Raw genomic sequence first — 12500 nt, 5'->3', positions numbered from 1 at the left:
AGAGAGAGAGAGAGAGAGAGAGAGAGAGAGAGAGAGAGAGAGAGAGAGAGAGAGAGAGAGAGAGAGAGAGAGAGAGAGAACCTTTACTCGGGTCCATGCTGCATGTGCAAACGCGAATCGCCACAGAGTAAATAAAGAGGACAAATACACAGATTGATTAGAGCGGTTTTGCTTAGATGAGAGCGTAAAAGTGAAGGGGGTGCTGGTTGCATATTAACTATTAGTTGTTTTCTGAAACGCTTTTCAAATGTAAACCTGTAATTAAGCAAAATCAATAAAAAAATACAATTGGAGAGAGTGAAGATGAGCCAGTATGTAAGTAGACCCACCCCCTGTATTAAGGCAACTGTACACATTTGTTGTTACTTGAACATCAATTCAGGAAGCATCCATAATGTATATCTGGCTGTGATGGAGAGAAGCACATGGTAAAGTTGCAAGTATGTTTTTTTCTCAATGAACTGACTTGTTGCTTGTCAAAGTACTGTTCGTTTTTAACATATCAGTTATAATGACTGCTATGTCAAAGCAAATTTATCAGCGCGTAAAAATATATGCCATACATGTTGGTGATTTGCATAATAATTCAGCTAAAGATTAGCCTGAATTGTTGAACTAGGCAGTTTTTGTCCAAAATTGTGACTGTGGGGCAAAGTGAGACACATGCTGTGGGGTAAGTGGAGCCAGTCCTTCAATGAACCCCACCAAGATGCACTGAAATTAAGTTAAGTCTCTAAAGTATAAAGTGGTGTTTCAATGTAGTACAGTATTACACAACTGATTTGGTTTTGTCATATTTTAAACATTATAGAAAAGCTATCATGCCAAGAAAGAGAGAGTAAGGAGATGAAGAGAGCAGCCACTGAAAATCCATCAGAGAAGTGGCAAAAATACATACAAGTTTTATATTGTTTAAACTTACCTTAAGCAAATATATATATAAGACTATTGGGAAAAGAAAATGCATTCAACTTGAAAGAGTAAATTGGTAAATTTACCCTCAGATTGCTCAATTTACCCCCAACATGCCCCAGCATGGGGCATGTTGGGGCAATGTGTCATATCAGTGACTCAACAATAATTCAACCTTATCAACTTGCGATTCACTTGAAATGTGCCTGGAGTCTGCTGTCATCCCCAAGTTCAACGGATTACCTGAGAGAACCAGAGAAATCAGGATCGCTGCAGCTGTAGAGGTATCCATGATCGCCTGACAGTAACCCCTCTGCCTCTACAGTGTATGCCTCGTTATTTCTTTATCTACCTCTCTCTCTCTCTCTCTCTCTCTCCATGTCTACCGCTTTCTACCCTCCCAGCTCCGCCGGGGTCGAACTTTACCCCCGAAATGCTGTTTACTTTGATCCAACATCAACCTAAAGGGACATGGGAGAAAGACTTCACATAGACGAGTGCTTGTTTTGTTTTGTGCGTGTTTCCACGCTTAACTGAGAGTAGAGGGTAATGCAATTATAAGGAGAACTTCACAAGATCAATTCACAAGATACTGACTGAGCAGAAGATGAGAACAACAGCGCATGTGAAGGTTGCACGACCCCACGCTTTGTTCCATCTTTTTAGCACTGCAGAACGGTGAAGCGTCGTGTTCAGAGTCTAACACAATCAACTCGTTTCAAGGACCTCAAACTATGCCCCCTGCTGTGGCCGACTTTCTGAGTATTGCAATGGGGCTAACATGACAACAGTTGTTTGAGTAGCGATCCTGGCTGTTCTTTTTTCAAACCCTTGTCAGTGTTTGGGTTTTGGTCAAGGGTGGAGAACATAGCAGGCTTGCTAGTCTGCCAATGAACCGTTGGAAGCTGTAGCCTAATACGCCGAGCAATCAAACACACTGTTAGACGGTCCTTTGGCACATAGCAAATACAGAGCCTTTTTAAAAGGAATTTAGATAAATAGGTTAATACAATAAGATATTGTCTAGAGACAGTTGGGAACAAATTAATGTGATGCACAAGGAAAATAATCAATTTCTGAATCAAGAAAAAAAAATTGTCTTTACATTCAAACGTTGAAAAAAAATTAGCATCACAGCACATACTTATTACTAATTATCATGATGAATATGGATACTTAGCCAACTGTCTCTTTACCTCCTAAACCTATATCTGGTCTAAGGATTAAAAAATAGCCATTTCACGAACACTTCAAAAAGACTATTGATGAAAATACCCACTTCCAGTAGGTCTAGGGTTTGAGTAAGCAAGAGACATTGTGTAAGCACAGCTCCAGAGATGTTGACTTGTACGTCTGGGCCTTATGATACTTTCCTGAACGTTAATTCAAGGGTTGAATACTTTTGTTTTTCTCGTCATCTAAACCGGCTTAAAGGAAAAGTGGCCAGCTGGACAACATCATTACTGGCTGACCTACAGTAAAGCAGAAGTGTTTATGCAGCTCTTACCCTACAACTTATACAAACACTGTTCCTCTTCACTCCTGCATACATTCCCACCTTTTCTAAACATACATTTTTTTTACTGCTGTCTGTTACTGTCCGACTGGAAAACACTAAAGCCTTTAGACTACTTTAAAGGGCAGTAGAAACTGGTCGCAAGCTAGTTCTCTAAATCAAATTTAATCTGCTATCATTAACCACAACCACTAATTCTCAAAGTGAATTACACAAGTTTGATGGTTTTACTTGTGTATTTCATTAAAAAAAAACACACACAAAACAGTACTGAAATAATTGACATACAATGTGTTTATTCATTTTTGGTTATTTTTTGCCATTTCGGTTTTGTTGTAGCTATACATTTCTTTTCTCTCTGTAGCAACAATTTTTTTAAAAAGTTAAAGAGAAAAGAAAAATACAATCATTGCTAAACATCTAAAAAGGACTACATGCATGAAAGACAATTACATTTCTTTTCTTTTTTTTCCATTTTTTTTGTTAAACCTTTTTTTCCTTGTTCTTTAAAATATCATAATGAGTCCACTTCTGGCTCCAGGCCATAAACAAGCAGATGTCCCATCGTGAAACGGTATTTAAAAAAAGCCTCTCTACAGTGACTAGATTTATCGTATTAACTTTTTTTGTTTTAAACAAGATACAAACATGACAGGTGTTTATAAAAAAAACAAAACAAGAGCCTTGTCCGAAACACAAATTTCTAAGTTATGTAAACAAATAAAACGGCTGTGGTTCTGGTCATGGTGTCAGCATTAAAAATAAAAAATAAAAACAACAACAACAACAAAGAAACGTAAAATGTTAGAAGTTCATTTGTAGATTTTTCCTAGTTCTTAGTTCTTCGGCTTGAGGTTCGGCTCCGAGTGGGCGTGCTTCTCTGGGATTGTTAGTTTGAGCCGCACCCCAGGGTAGCCTTTGACGGCGGTTGGGGGGGGGGGAGGGAACTGGGAGGGCTGGGGTCTTAGGCCATGTCCACACTACGGCGGATAATTACAGAAAGAAAAGCAGATCCTGTGCCAAACGTTTTCTGCCCGTACTGGCGTCTCCACCTTCGCTTACCTTCCATCTGTCATGCGCTAACACTGCAGCCAACCGGAATATGGCCTTTATTGTCCTGGATCACAAGTATACCGTGTTGCTCGTCCATACAGCTCCAGACCATTGTTAATCTGTCGTCCTTTTTGGAGATCTTTGTTTGTTTTTTTCAAAAAAGCTCAGTTTTCGATTGGTGGAAAAAGCACGTTTACTGTGGGTGGAAGGCCAACACAGAGAGCAAAATGTGTGTTTTGACTTTTATCTGGTGTGTGGAGTGGACATGGCCCTAGTTTGAGGTGTCATGGGTGGCCACTGCCAAGGCTCCAGGGGGCGCTAGAGACAGAGAAGGTATCAGTGCTGTCCGGCAGACCCTCTTCACCCTGGCATAGCAGATGGAGACAAACACAGAGAGAGAGAGAGAGAGAGAGAGAGAGAGAGAGAGAGAGAGAGAGAGAGAGAGAGAGAGAGAGAGAGAGAGAGGGAGAGAGAGAGAGATGGAGACAGGGAGAGAGGGTTCTTAGAGCAGGTTCTTTTTCAGCTTGCTACTTCACTTCCACATCTCAAATCGTCAAGTTTTCCACAAGGTAAACCAATTATTAAATAGTTAATCAGTAGTTTATTTACAGTCATTGTTCCTTCTTTCACAGTTGGTTATTTTAATGCCACTTCCGCTACACTCAAAAAACTTTTTCCACACGTGTAGGTTTGTCACAAAGTAAATCCTGTTGTGTCATTTGGACAACAAAGCTTCCTGGTTTCAAAAGTGAAAGCATTTCTGCAGCCTACTCCAGAAACAACTTAATCAGCACAGTAATGTGTTACGGGTTGCCATGGTTACTTGCCATGGTTACTCACATGCAGACAGTGATGGGGGGGGGGGGGGGGATTCTCCACGCAGGTCCTCATAACCTCCCATCAGGAGTGTAACACGGGGCCGGGTATCCTCCTGTGTACACACACACACACACACACACACACACATTATAAACACATACATCACACACACACACACACACATTATAAACACATACATTACACATACACACATTATAAACAAACATTACACACACACACATTACATGCACACACATTATAAACACACAAATTACATACACACATATTATAAACAAACAAATTACATACACACACATTATAAACAAACATTACATAAACACACATTATAAACACACAAATTACATGCACACACATTATAAACAAACATTACATAAACACAAATTATAAACACACAAATTAAATACACACACATTATAAACACACAAATTATAAACACACACACATTATAAACAACATTACATAAACACACATTATAAACACACAAATTACATACACACACATTATAAACACAAACATTGCATAAACACACATTACATACACATTATAAACACACACATTATAAACACACATTACAAACACACACATTATAAACACACACACACTATAAACTCACAAATTATAAACACACACATTATAAACAAACATTACATAAACACACATTATAAACACACACACATTATAAACACACAAATTATAAAAACACACATTATAAACAAACATTACATAAACACACATTATAAACACACAAATTACATACACACACATTATAAACACAAACATTACATAAACACACATTATAAAGACACAAATTACATACACACACATTATAAATACACAAATTGCATACACACACATTATAAACACACACATTACACACATTATAAACACAAACATTACATACACACACATTATAAACACACATGACATGCACACACATTATAAACAAACAAATTACATACACACACATTATAAACACAAACATAACATACACACACATTCTGAACACACATGACATACACACACATTATAAACACACACATTACATACACACACATTATAAACACACATGCCATACACACATTATAAACACACACATTAAATACACACACATCATAAACAGATATTACGTGTACACACATAAAAAAACACGCATTATGAAACACAAATAAAATCCACGCACATACACACATTACATACACATGCATTACATATACACATACGACAACACAAGCACAGACACACACACACACACACACATGCCCACACTATCTACAGCCTGGCTTAATATTACAGACACTAAGAACCCTAATAAGTATGAAAGAATGCTACATTAAACTATGCACACACATCACATGTAAACACAGGCAAGCTATATGGTTCTGTTACACCAAAGAGCCAGTTAACACCCAAGATCTTAACAGAGTTAGCAACAGTTCCCTTTTCAATGGGGCTAGGTGGGGATTTTACAATGAACAGCCTCACAGTTGAACATTTTCATATAGAGACCACTGAACAGCTTCCTGTGAGTCAAGCACCACATGTCGCACTTTGTCAGACAAATTCCAAAAACTCTCTCTAGTAGAACCAGGAGCAGATAAAGGTACATTATCAAGCAATCTACATTCTCCAGGCATATCCGCAGAGCTTCACCAGAATAGACCGGAGATTGTTTTGAAAAAGTGAGGCCGGCCATTAGTTAAACAGCAAACTGAAACTAAACTGTTGTCTAAAGAAAACAAAAAATGAAGAATAATATTTTCCTTTGCTAGGCTACCAGGGAATCAGTACGACGAGCATTAGCCAAAGACCCCGATCAGCTGAATCTGGGAGTAGTGAATAAATGGAGTGATTTGCCCTTACAATAAAGGTGTCTTTAGTTATGAAAACTTAAACTCATGAGGTTTTCCTTATGAGTTCATGCGTGCATTTGTCAGCGTGTACCTGAGTTTGGCGTGCCGGGGGAATTGGCTTGGCTGGCCTGCGAGGAAACACTGGCTGCGTCCACGGCCGTCTTCATGGCGTAAAGGTTAGCCTCCTCTTGGAATTTACCAATGTTCTTCTTGTACCGAATTCTTTTATTCCCAAACCAATTGGACACCTAGACGGAGAGAGGATGTAGAGACGGAAGAGAAACGCATGAGGAGAGACCTTTAAAGCATTTAGATACTTTTGGATTTGGCCAACCTTTTAAGATTTAACTACCATTGGAACTGACTCTAGATTTGGTTATTTTGTCCTTGTTAACTCTATTGTGTATCATGTACTAGAAACACGACTGCGCATAATGTTAGGACTGCTAGATTATGGGAATTATTTTATTCATTATTGAAATCACGATTATTCTAACGATTATTTTTGAGTTTGAAAACACGATTAGTAACTGAGTACTTAAACTGAAACTGAACGGAAAAATATACTATTCAAATAGAAAATGTTAAAATGTTCCTTTTTGAAATTTCTATAAAACATTTAATGACTTAAGCAAATATACCGTAAAAAACGAGTTTCAACTCAATTACATTAGTTTGAGATCGTATGACCAGAAAATCGAATTCACGACCAATATCAGATTAATTGCAAAGCCCTACATCATGTAGAAACAATAGCTGTAAAGACTGTTTTGAAGCGTGGCTGACTGTGAGTGGTATGAGTGTTTGAGCTGCTTGAACCCTGACCTGAGAGACGGTTATAGCACACTTCTTAGCCAGCTCCTCCTTGGCCTCCTCGCTGGGGTAGGGGTTAGCCAGGTGGGAGTAGAAGTACTCGTTCAGCACCTCCGTCGCCTGCTTGTTGAAGTTCCGTCGCTTCCGTCTGGGGGGAAACACACGGCTCGTATCAATGCAGAAAGAACACAACATTGTACGGAACCACTGTGTCGTTAACCTGGTCCATGAGGGTGCATAAACATGCATCAAATGACAAAAAGCGAAACTTTAAAGTCCCCTAGTAACTACCAGGTGTGATGTCAATTAGTCATTACAAGCCATTTTCAAAACCTGCCTGATAGTGACCTCACACATGGGAGGGTCCACCCATATGTATGATGGACTGATCGGCCGACCAGTTTGGTAAAGTCCACTGGATAGGCTGGTAGGTTAGTTGACCCACACTAAAACCATCATACAGCTGGATGGAAGTCATTATATGGTCGCTTATTGCGATGGCCAATCATCAACACACTGAGTGGTACAACACAAAATTGTGGCTTTATTCAGCAACAATCATGCCCGCATACTATTTTATAATGTGCTCTCTGTATGTCTTCTTTTATCCTCTTTATTTTTCTACTTAATTTAATTTCCATTTTCTTACTTTTTAATAATGTTCATCTGAATTATTATTCTAAACCAAAAGCCCCACTAGGGACAAATGTCATAAATAAGCTTTGGCTAGAAACCCTATGCTGCAAACATCGGATGACTGTTTCACAGCTGTATCTGTTTTTGTATCTTGCCCTATTCAAATAAACCACCAATAAAAATAATGAAATAGGAGTCCTTTAGTCAGAAAGAAGAACAACAACAACCACTGACCTGGCGTCCAGGAAGCGGGAGCGCAGGATCATGACGGCCTCGCAGGTGCTCTGCTTCAGCTGCATCTGGATGGAGCTGAACTTGCGGTGGATGATGCCCACCATGCGCTCGATCTCCTTGGGCGAGATGGGCCGCGTGCGCGACTGCTCCCGCAGCAGGTTCATCACGTGGTTGGTGAACTCGCTGCAGGCCTGGAGCCAGGGGGGAGGGACGGGGAGAGGGTTAGCCGGCCCGGGAGGGTAAAGACAAGGGTGATGCTGATGATGACGATGTGGATGGGGACGGTGATGATGATAAACAACAGTAACACACATAATAATAATCATCATAATAATTATTACCGTAATGATCGATCATAACAAACAAAGAAAGTTTTAGAACAAATAAACAACGAATCAGTGATAAACATATTACTGATTCAATTCAGGAGGCGATGTGTGATGATGGTGTTTGATGAACTTTGGGTGGTTTATCTGTTTCCTAATATTAATAATATATCTAATCCACTTATAATCATACAAACAATAATACAAATAATAATAATCATAACCATAATGCTCAAACCAACAAAAGTGGTTTTAGAAATAACCACAATAACCATATTTTTTTTTGCGTAGTTCTCCTTCCTACCTGTTCGTATTTCTCCAACTCAGAGTGGAAGATCTGTCGTATCTGGGCCAGCTTGGCCCTGTAGTCTGAGTGCTCTATGCTGCCTTCATTGGGAGAGCCGCCGGCCGCCGCGGCGACAGCAGCGGCCGCAGCCGAAGCCGCGCCCTTCTCCGGGCCGGACACGCCTTCGGCGAGCAGCATGTTGTCCAACCTCATGATCTGCGGGTCGGGGGGGTCCTCGTCCTGGATCCCTCGAATACTGAGGACTGTGGTGGCGGGAGAGGAAACAGGGTGTTAGCATGTTGTCTTTGAGTTGACGTAGTTAACTTACTACGTTACATCGTCGATGTGATGAGATGTTCTGCAACTACATGCCACAGAGTGACTCTTTGAAATAATGAATTTGAGACTGGACGCTTCTCCCAGATGAAGAGTTATTCAGTATTATTATAATTAATACTCTGGAATACAGGCGTTAGAATCAAGAAGAAACGTTTATATTTCAAGTTTTAAAAAATGTCATTTTAACCCAAACATTAAATTTAAAGCTTTTTGTCACACAATGTGACTTCTTCATAGAGGAAGCGTGTTTGTGATGATTGTTTGCCACAGCATACCGAATCGTTGTGTACGCGTGGTGCCATTTAGTTATTCTTTCTGCAGTTCCTTCAACAACCAGCAGAGTGCAGCCTCTTACCGGGCATAACCACTGTCACCGCACTACTAATTGTGATTGTTCCCTTGGTCTATGCGAGTGAGAAACATTGCCTTAAAGAGTCTCACATTGGAATGTCCTTTAAAAAATAAATACAAAAAAAGTCCCACTGCATTTCAAAACAATAGCAACAAAGGCTCCTTTGGCATTATTGACATGACACGCAGCAGGCTGCGAAACCGCTTCTAATCTCCAGCGACCCAGACACTGGGTTCAGCTCAAGCTATTCCTAGACGACATGTGACAATGGACACCGGTTGCATATACGACCCTATAATGCTACGGCATTAACGTAATGCAACAAGAAGCTTGGGATAATTGATGTGATCATTACAGATCTCCAACAGCCTGCGTGACATGTATAATTAAGCCTGCCAAAAAAAAAAAAAAAAAAAAAAACAGAAATCCGCTTCACTATTTTCATTCACCTGTAACAAGCGACGTATTATTGGCCGCTCTCACGACCCTTTAGAAAGCGTCTGCTAAACACAAAGCGATGCAGCTGTTAACGCAGACCTCGCGTGACGTAGGAAACACTGGCTCTGTTTGTGTTTGCCTCAGATCAAGTCAATTTACTACGTGTTATTCTGTGTGTGTGTGTGTGTGTGTGTGTGTGTGTGTGTGTGTGTGTGTGTGTGTGTGTGTGTGTGTGTGTGTGTGTGTGTGTGCGCGTGTGTCCAGTGATGGCTGCAACACAGTCGCACATTGTGATCTACAGTGGCAGACGAAGAGACAGAGCGAGGGGAGACAAAGAGAGACAGAGTGAGGGAAGGGAAAGAAGAAGAGAATGAATAGAACAACAACAAAAAAAACACTAGCTGTTGCTATGGTGGTGATGCCGGCTCTGCCCGGCATCCTGCAAGCAAAGAAAAAAATACACAAACACAAACACCCCTCCCAAACACACACACACACACACACACACACACACACACACACACACACACACACACACACACACACACACACACACACACACACACGCACGCACGCACGCACGCACGCACACACACACACACACACTGTTGGATGCACAGACAGGCACACAGCCTTTAATTAACAGGGGCTCTTAAGGAGCTACTAAAGACCCTGTGAAAAATGAATGCTCATTTGAGAGGTCATTAATTTGCACAGTTATGCAAATTAGGTGGCAATTACTGTGTAGTTGCAGGGATCTTCTCACACATTCATAATCCCACAACGAGGGCTATGACAGCCTCCGCAGCTGGCTAACCGCCAGGCCACAGAGCACACTCACTCACACACACACACACACACACACACACACACACACACACACACACACACACACACACACACACACACACACACACACACACACACACACACACACACACACACACAGATGAAACTGCATTCAAAGATCGGAACCTCTAGTCATCCCCAACCCCCATCTCTATGACCCCCGACCCCCAGCCGTCACTGACCTACCCCCCACCTCCAGCCAGGTTTACAGACACACCCCCAACAGAAGCTCTGACACCATGGTAAATATTAATGCAGCAGGCTAACCAGATTACTTTATTCTCCCGATTACCCAATAATCCATTAAGCACGATGTAGGCAAGGTAATCCGTCGATGACACGGTGGAGATGGACGAGGTGTGATTCCCGGTCTAGTTGCTGCTTGTAGTCTGAACCCTTTTGTTGTGGAGTGAAAACAGTGTGTGCACCAATGGGTGCATGCACTTTCATGCTTCAGTTGTGAAGATGTTGTCACTGTGTGTTGGGCCAACGTGAGTATGTGTGTTTGTTTGTGTGGGTGTGTGTGTTTGTGAGTGTGTCTGGATGTGTGTGCTTGTGTGGGTGTAATTGTGTCTGCATGTGTGTGCATAAAACCTGGCTACTAGGAGGATCGAGAAGAAGCCGGTGGAGTGGATTAGGACAGTGTATAGTTTAGAAATAGAAAGCTCCCCATCCTCTCCTCTCCTTCCCCGCTCTCTTTCCTGTTATTAAATCCTTTCATGCTTTCCAACGTCAGGTTTTTTTCCTATTTCATTTCCCACCCCTCAGCATCTTCTATTTCCAAACATTCTCCTCTCATCTATTCAACAGAGAATTCTACACGTCTGAACGTCCAAGACACAAAACACAATGCTGAGCTAATTTCGGAGAGATATCTCAATGCCATTGAATCTCACCAAAGTAACAAATTATTTTGAGAGTTACAGTATGTTTTGGGTCCAAGACCTGAGATAAGATCTATTATTAGTGCAGATAGGAGGTGGAATTGAATGAAAAATGAACGCGAAGTTAAATATTTACAAATTGTTTGATATAAACATAGGGGTGTTTGGATAGTAATTGAGCTCGTTTCGGAAGTTATTTACAATTTCATCTTTGCAATCATCCATTGCCCTCTCCCAAGTTGCACTGGCCTGGTAGGCCCGTGGCAGACATGAGCTCAGAGGAAAGAGGATCTCATAAGTGTCAATGCATGACCACCATGTTGTGGTGATTGTTTCGCCTTGAAACTGAGAGCGAACAGAGGCTGAGAGATGGAGCGGGAAAATATTGCAAATGTTTTAGGGTAGTCCAGTCCCATTAATTGTAATTAAGTGATAATTAGTCTGGATCACAGGCCAGCCTCCCAAAACGCCCCCTCTGTATAGAGCAGTGTGCACACATACACAGAAAAACAACATCACACCCTTCCTCTGCATGTGTGTGTGCGCTTATGTGTGTGTGTGCGCCTTGATAGGTGTCTGTGTAGACTTGTAAGCTACATATGAATAAATAAAGACAGAGGAAGCACAAAATAAAGATGTTTATCCGTTGACTGAACAGCGTCAGTCATTCTAGTGTGATGGGACAGAGAGCAAGAGAGAGAGAGAGGGGGGGGGGGGTGGTGCTCAGAATGACAAAGAGAGAGAGTGAAAGAGAGACAATGACGAAATGAGAAAGAGAGAGTCCGAGAGAAAAGGAGTGTGTCTGGGCGAGAAAGGGTGACAGCGAGTGACAGAGAGAAGAGTGATAAAGAGAGAGCGAGAGGAAAACGGATGGGGGAGGGAGAGAGGAGAGTGTAAGAGAGAGCATTATAGAGAGGGAACAGACTGAGAGAGAGAATGTTCTCTCTCTCTCTCTCTCTCTCTCTCTCTCTGTGTGAGTGGTAGAGTTAGCAGATATACAACATGGCCCACCCGAGTTTAGGCAGTCACAGGGGCAGCGTGCGACAATGGTTCCCCAGCGAGGAGGACTATGAGAGGGGGAAGACCGCCAGCACGCAGGTTCTGGAGCTTATCAACTGTCTGACAATCCATGAAAAAAAAAAACATTACAGCCTCCCGTTCAAACTCATCCA

The 12500-nt window shown here is 41.4% G+C and overlaps 2 protein-coding genes across 2 annotated transcripts in view; both read right to left on the bottom strand.

The window, feature by feature from the left end:
• The window catches only part of sid4 (secreted immunoglobulin domain 4), an 8075-nt gene extending 6724 nt beyond the window's left edge, over window positions 1-1351 (bottom strand). The window contains exon 1 of the mRNA XM_030350784.1: window positions 1156-1351. Coding sequence (XP_030206644.1) covers window positions 1156-1204 — 49 coding nt within the window. The 5' untranslated portion in view covers window positions 1205-1351. The remainder of the gene's footprint in view (window positions 1-1155) is intronic.
• A 1348-nt stretch (window positions 1352-2699) lies between these two features.
• Window positions 2700-12500, bottom strand: part of LOC115539909 (pre-B-cell leukemia transcription factor 1) — a 13613-nt gene continuing 3812 nt past the window's right edge. The window contains exons 3-8 of the mRNA XM_030350788.1: window positions 8485-8729; window positions 7855-8045; window positions 6997-7132; window positions 6263-6419; window positions 4322-4412; window positions 2700-3846 (exon numbers count right to left, since the gene is read on the bottom strand). Of these exons, the coding sequence (XP_030206648.1) occupies window positions 4369-4412; window positions 6263-6419; window positions 6997-7132; window positions 7855-8045; window positions 8485-8729 (773 nt within the window). The 3' untranslated portion in view covers window positions 2700-3846; window positions 4322-4368. The remainder of the gene's footprint in view (window positions 3847-4321; window positions 4413-6262; window positions 6420-6996; window positions 7133-7854; window positions 8046-8484; window positions 8730-12500) is intronic.

Source organism: Gadus morhua, chromosome 3, assembly GCF_902167405.1.
Source record: "Gadus morhua chromosome 3, gadMor3.0, whole genome shotgun sequence".
In the NCBI taxonomy this organism is placed as follows: Eukaryota; Metazoa; Chordata; class Actinopteri; order Gadiformes; family Gadidae; genus Gadus; species Gadus morhua.
Note: the sequence above shows the minus strand (reverse complement) of the source record. Positions and strands in the feature narration are given on the sequence as shown.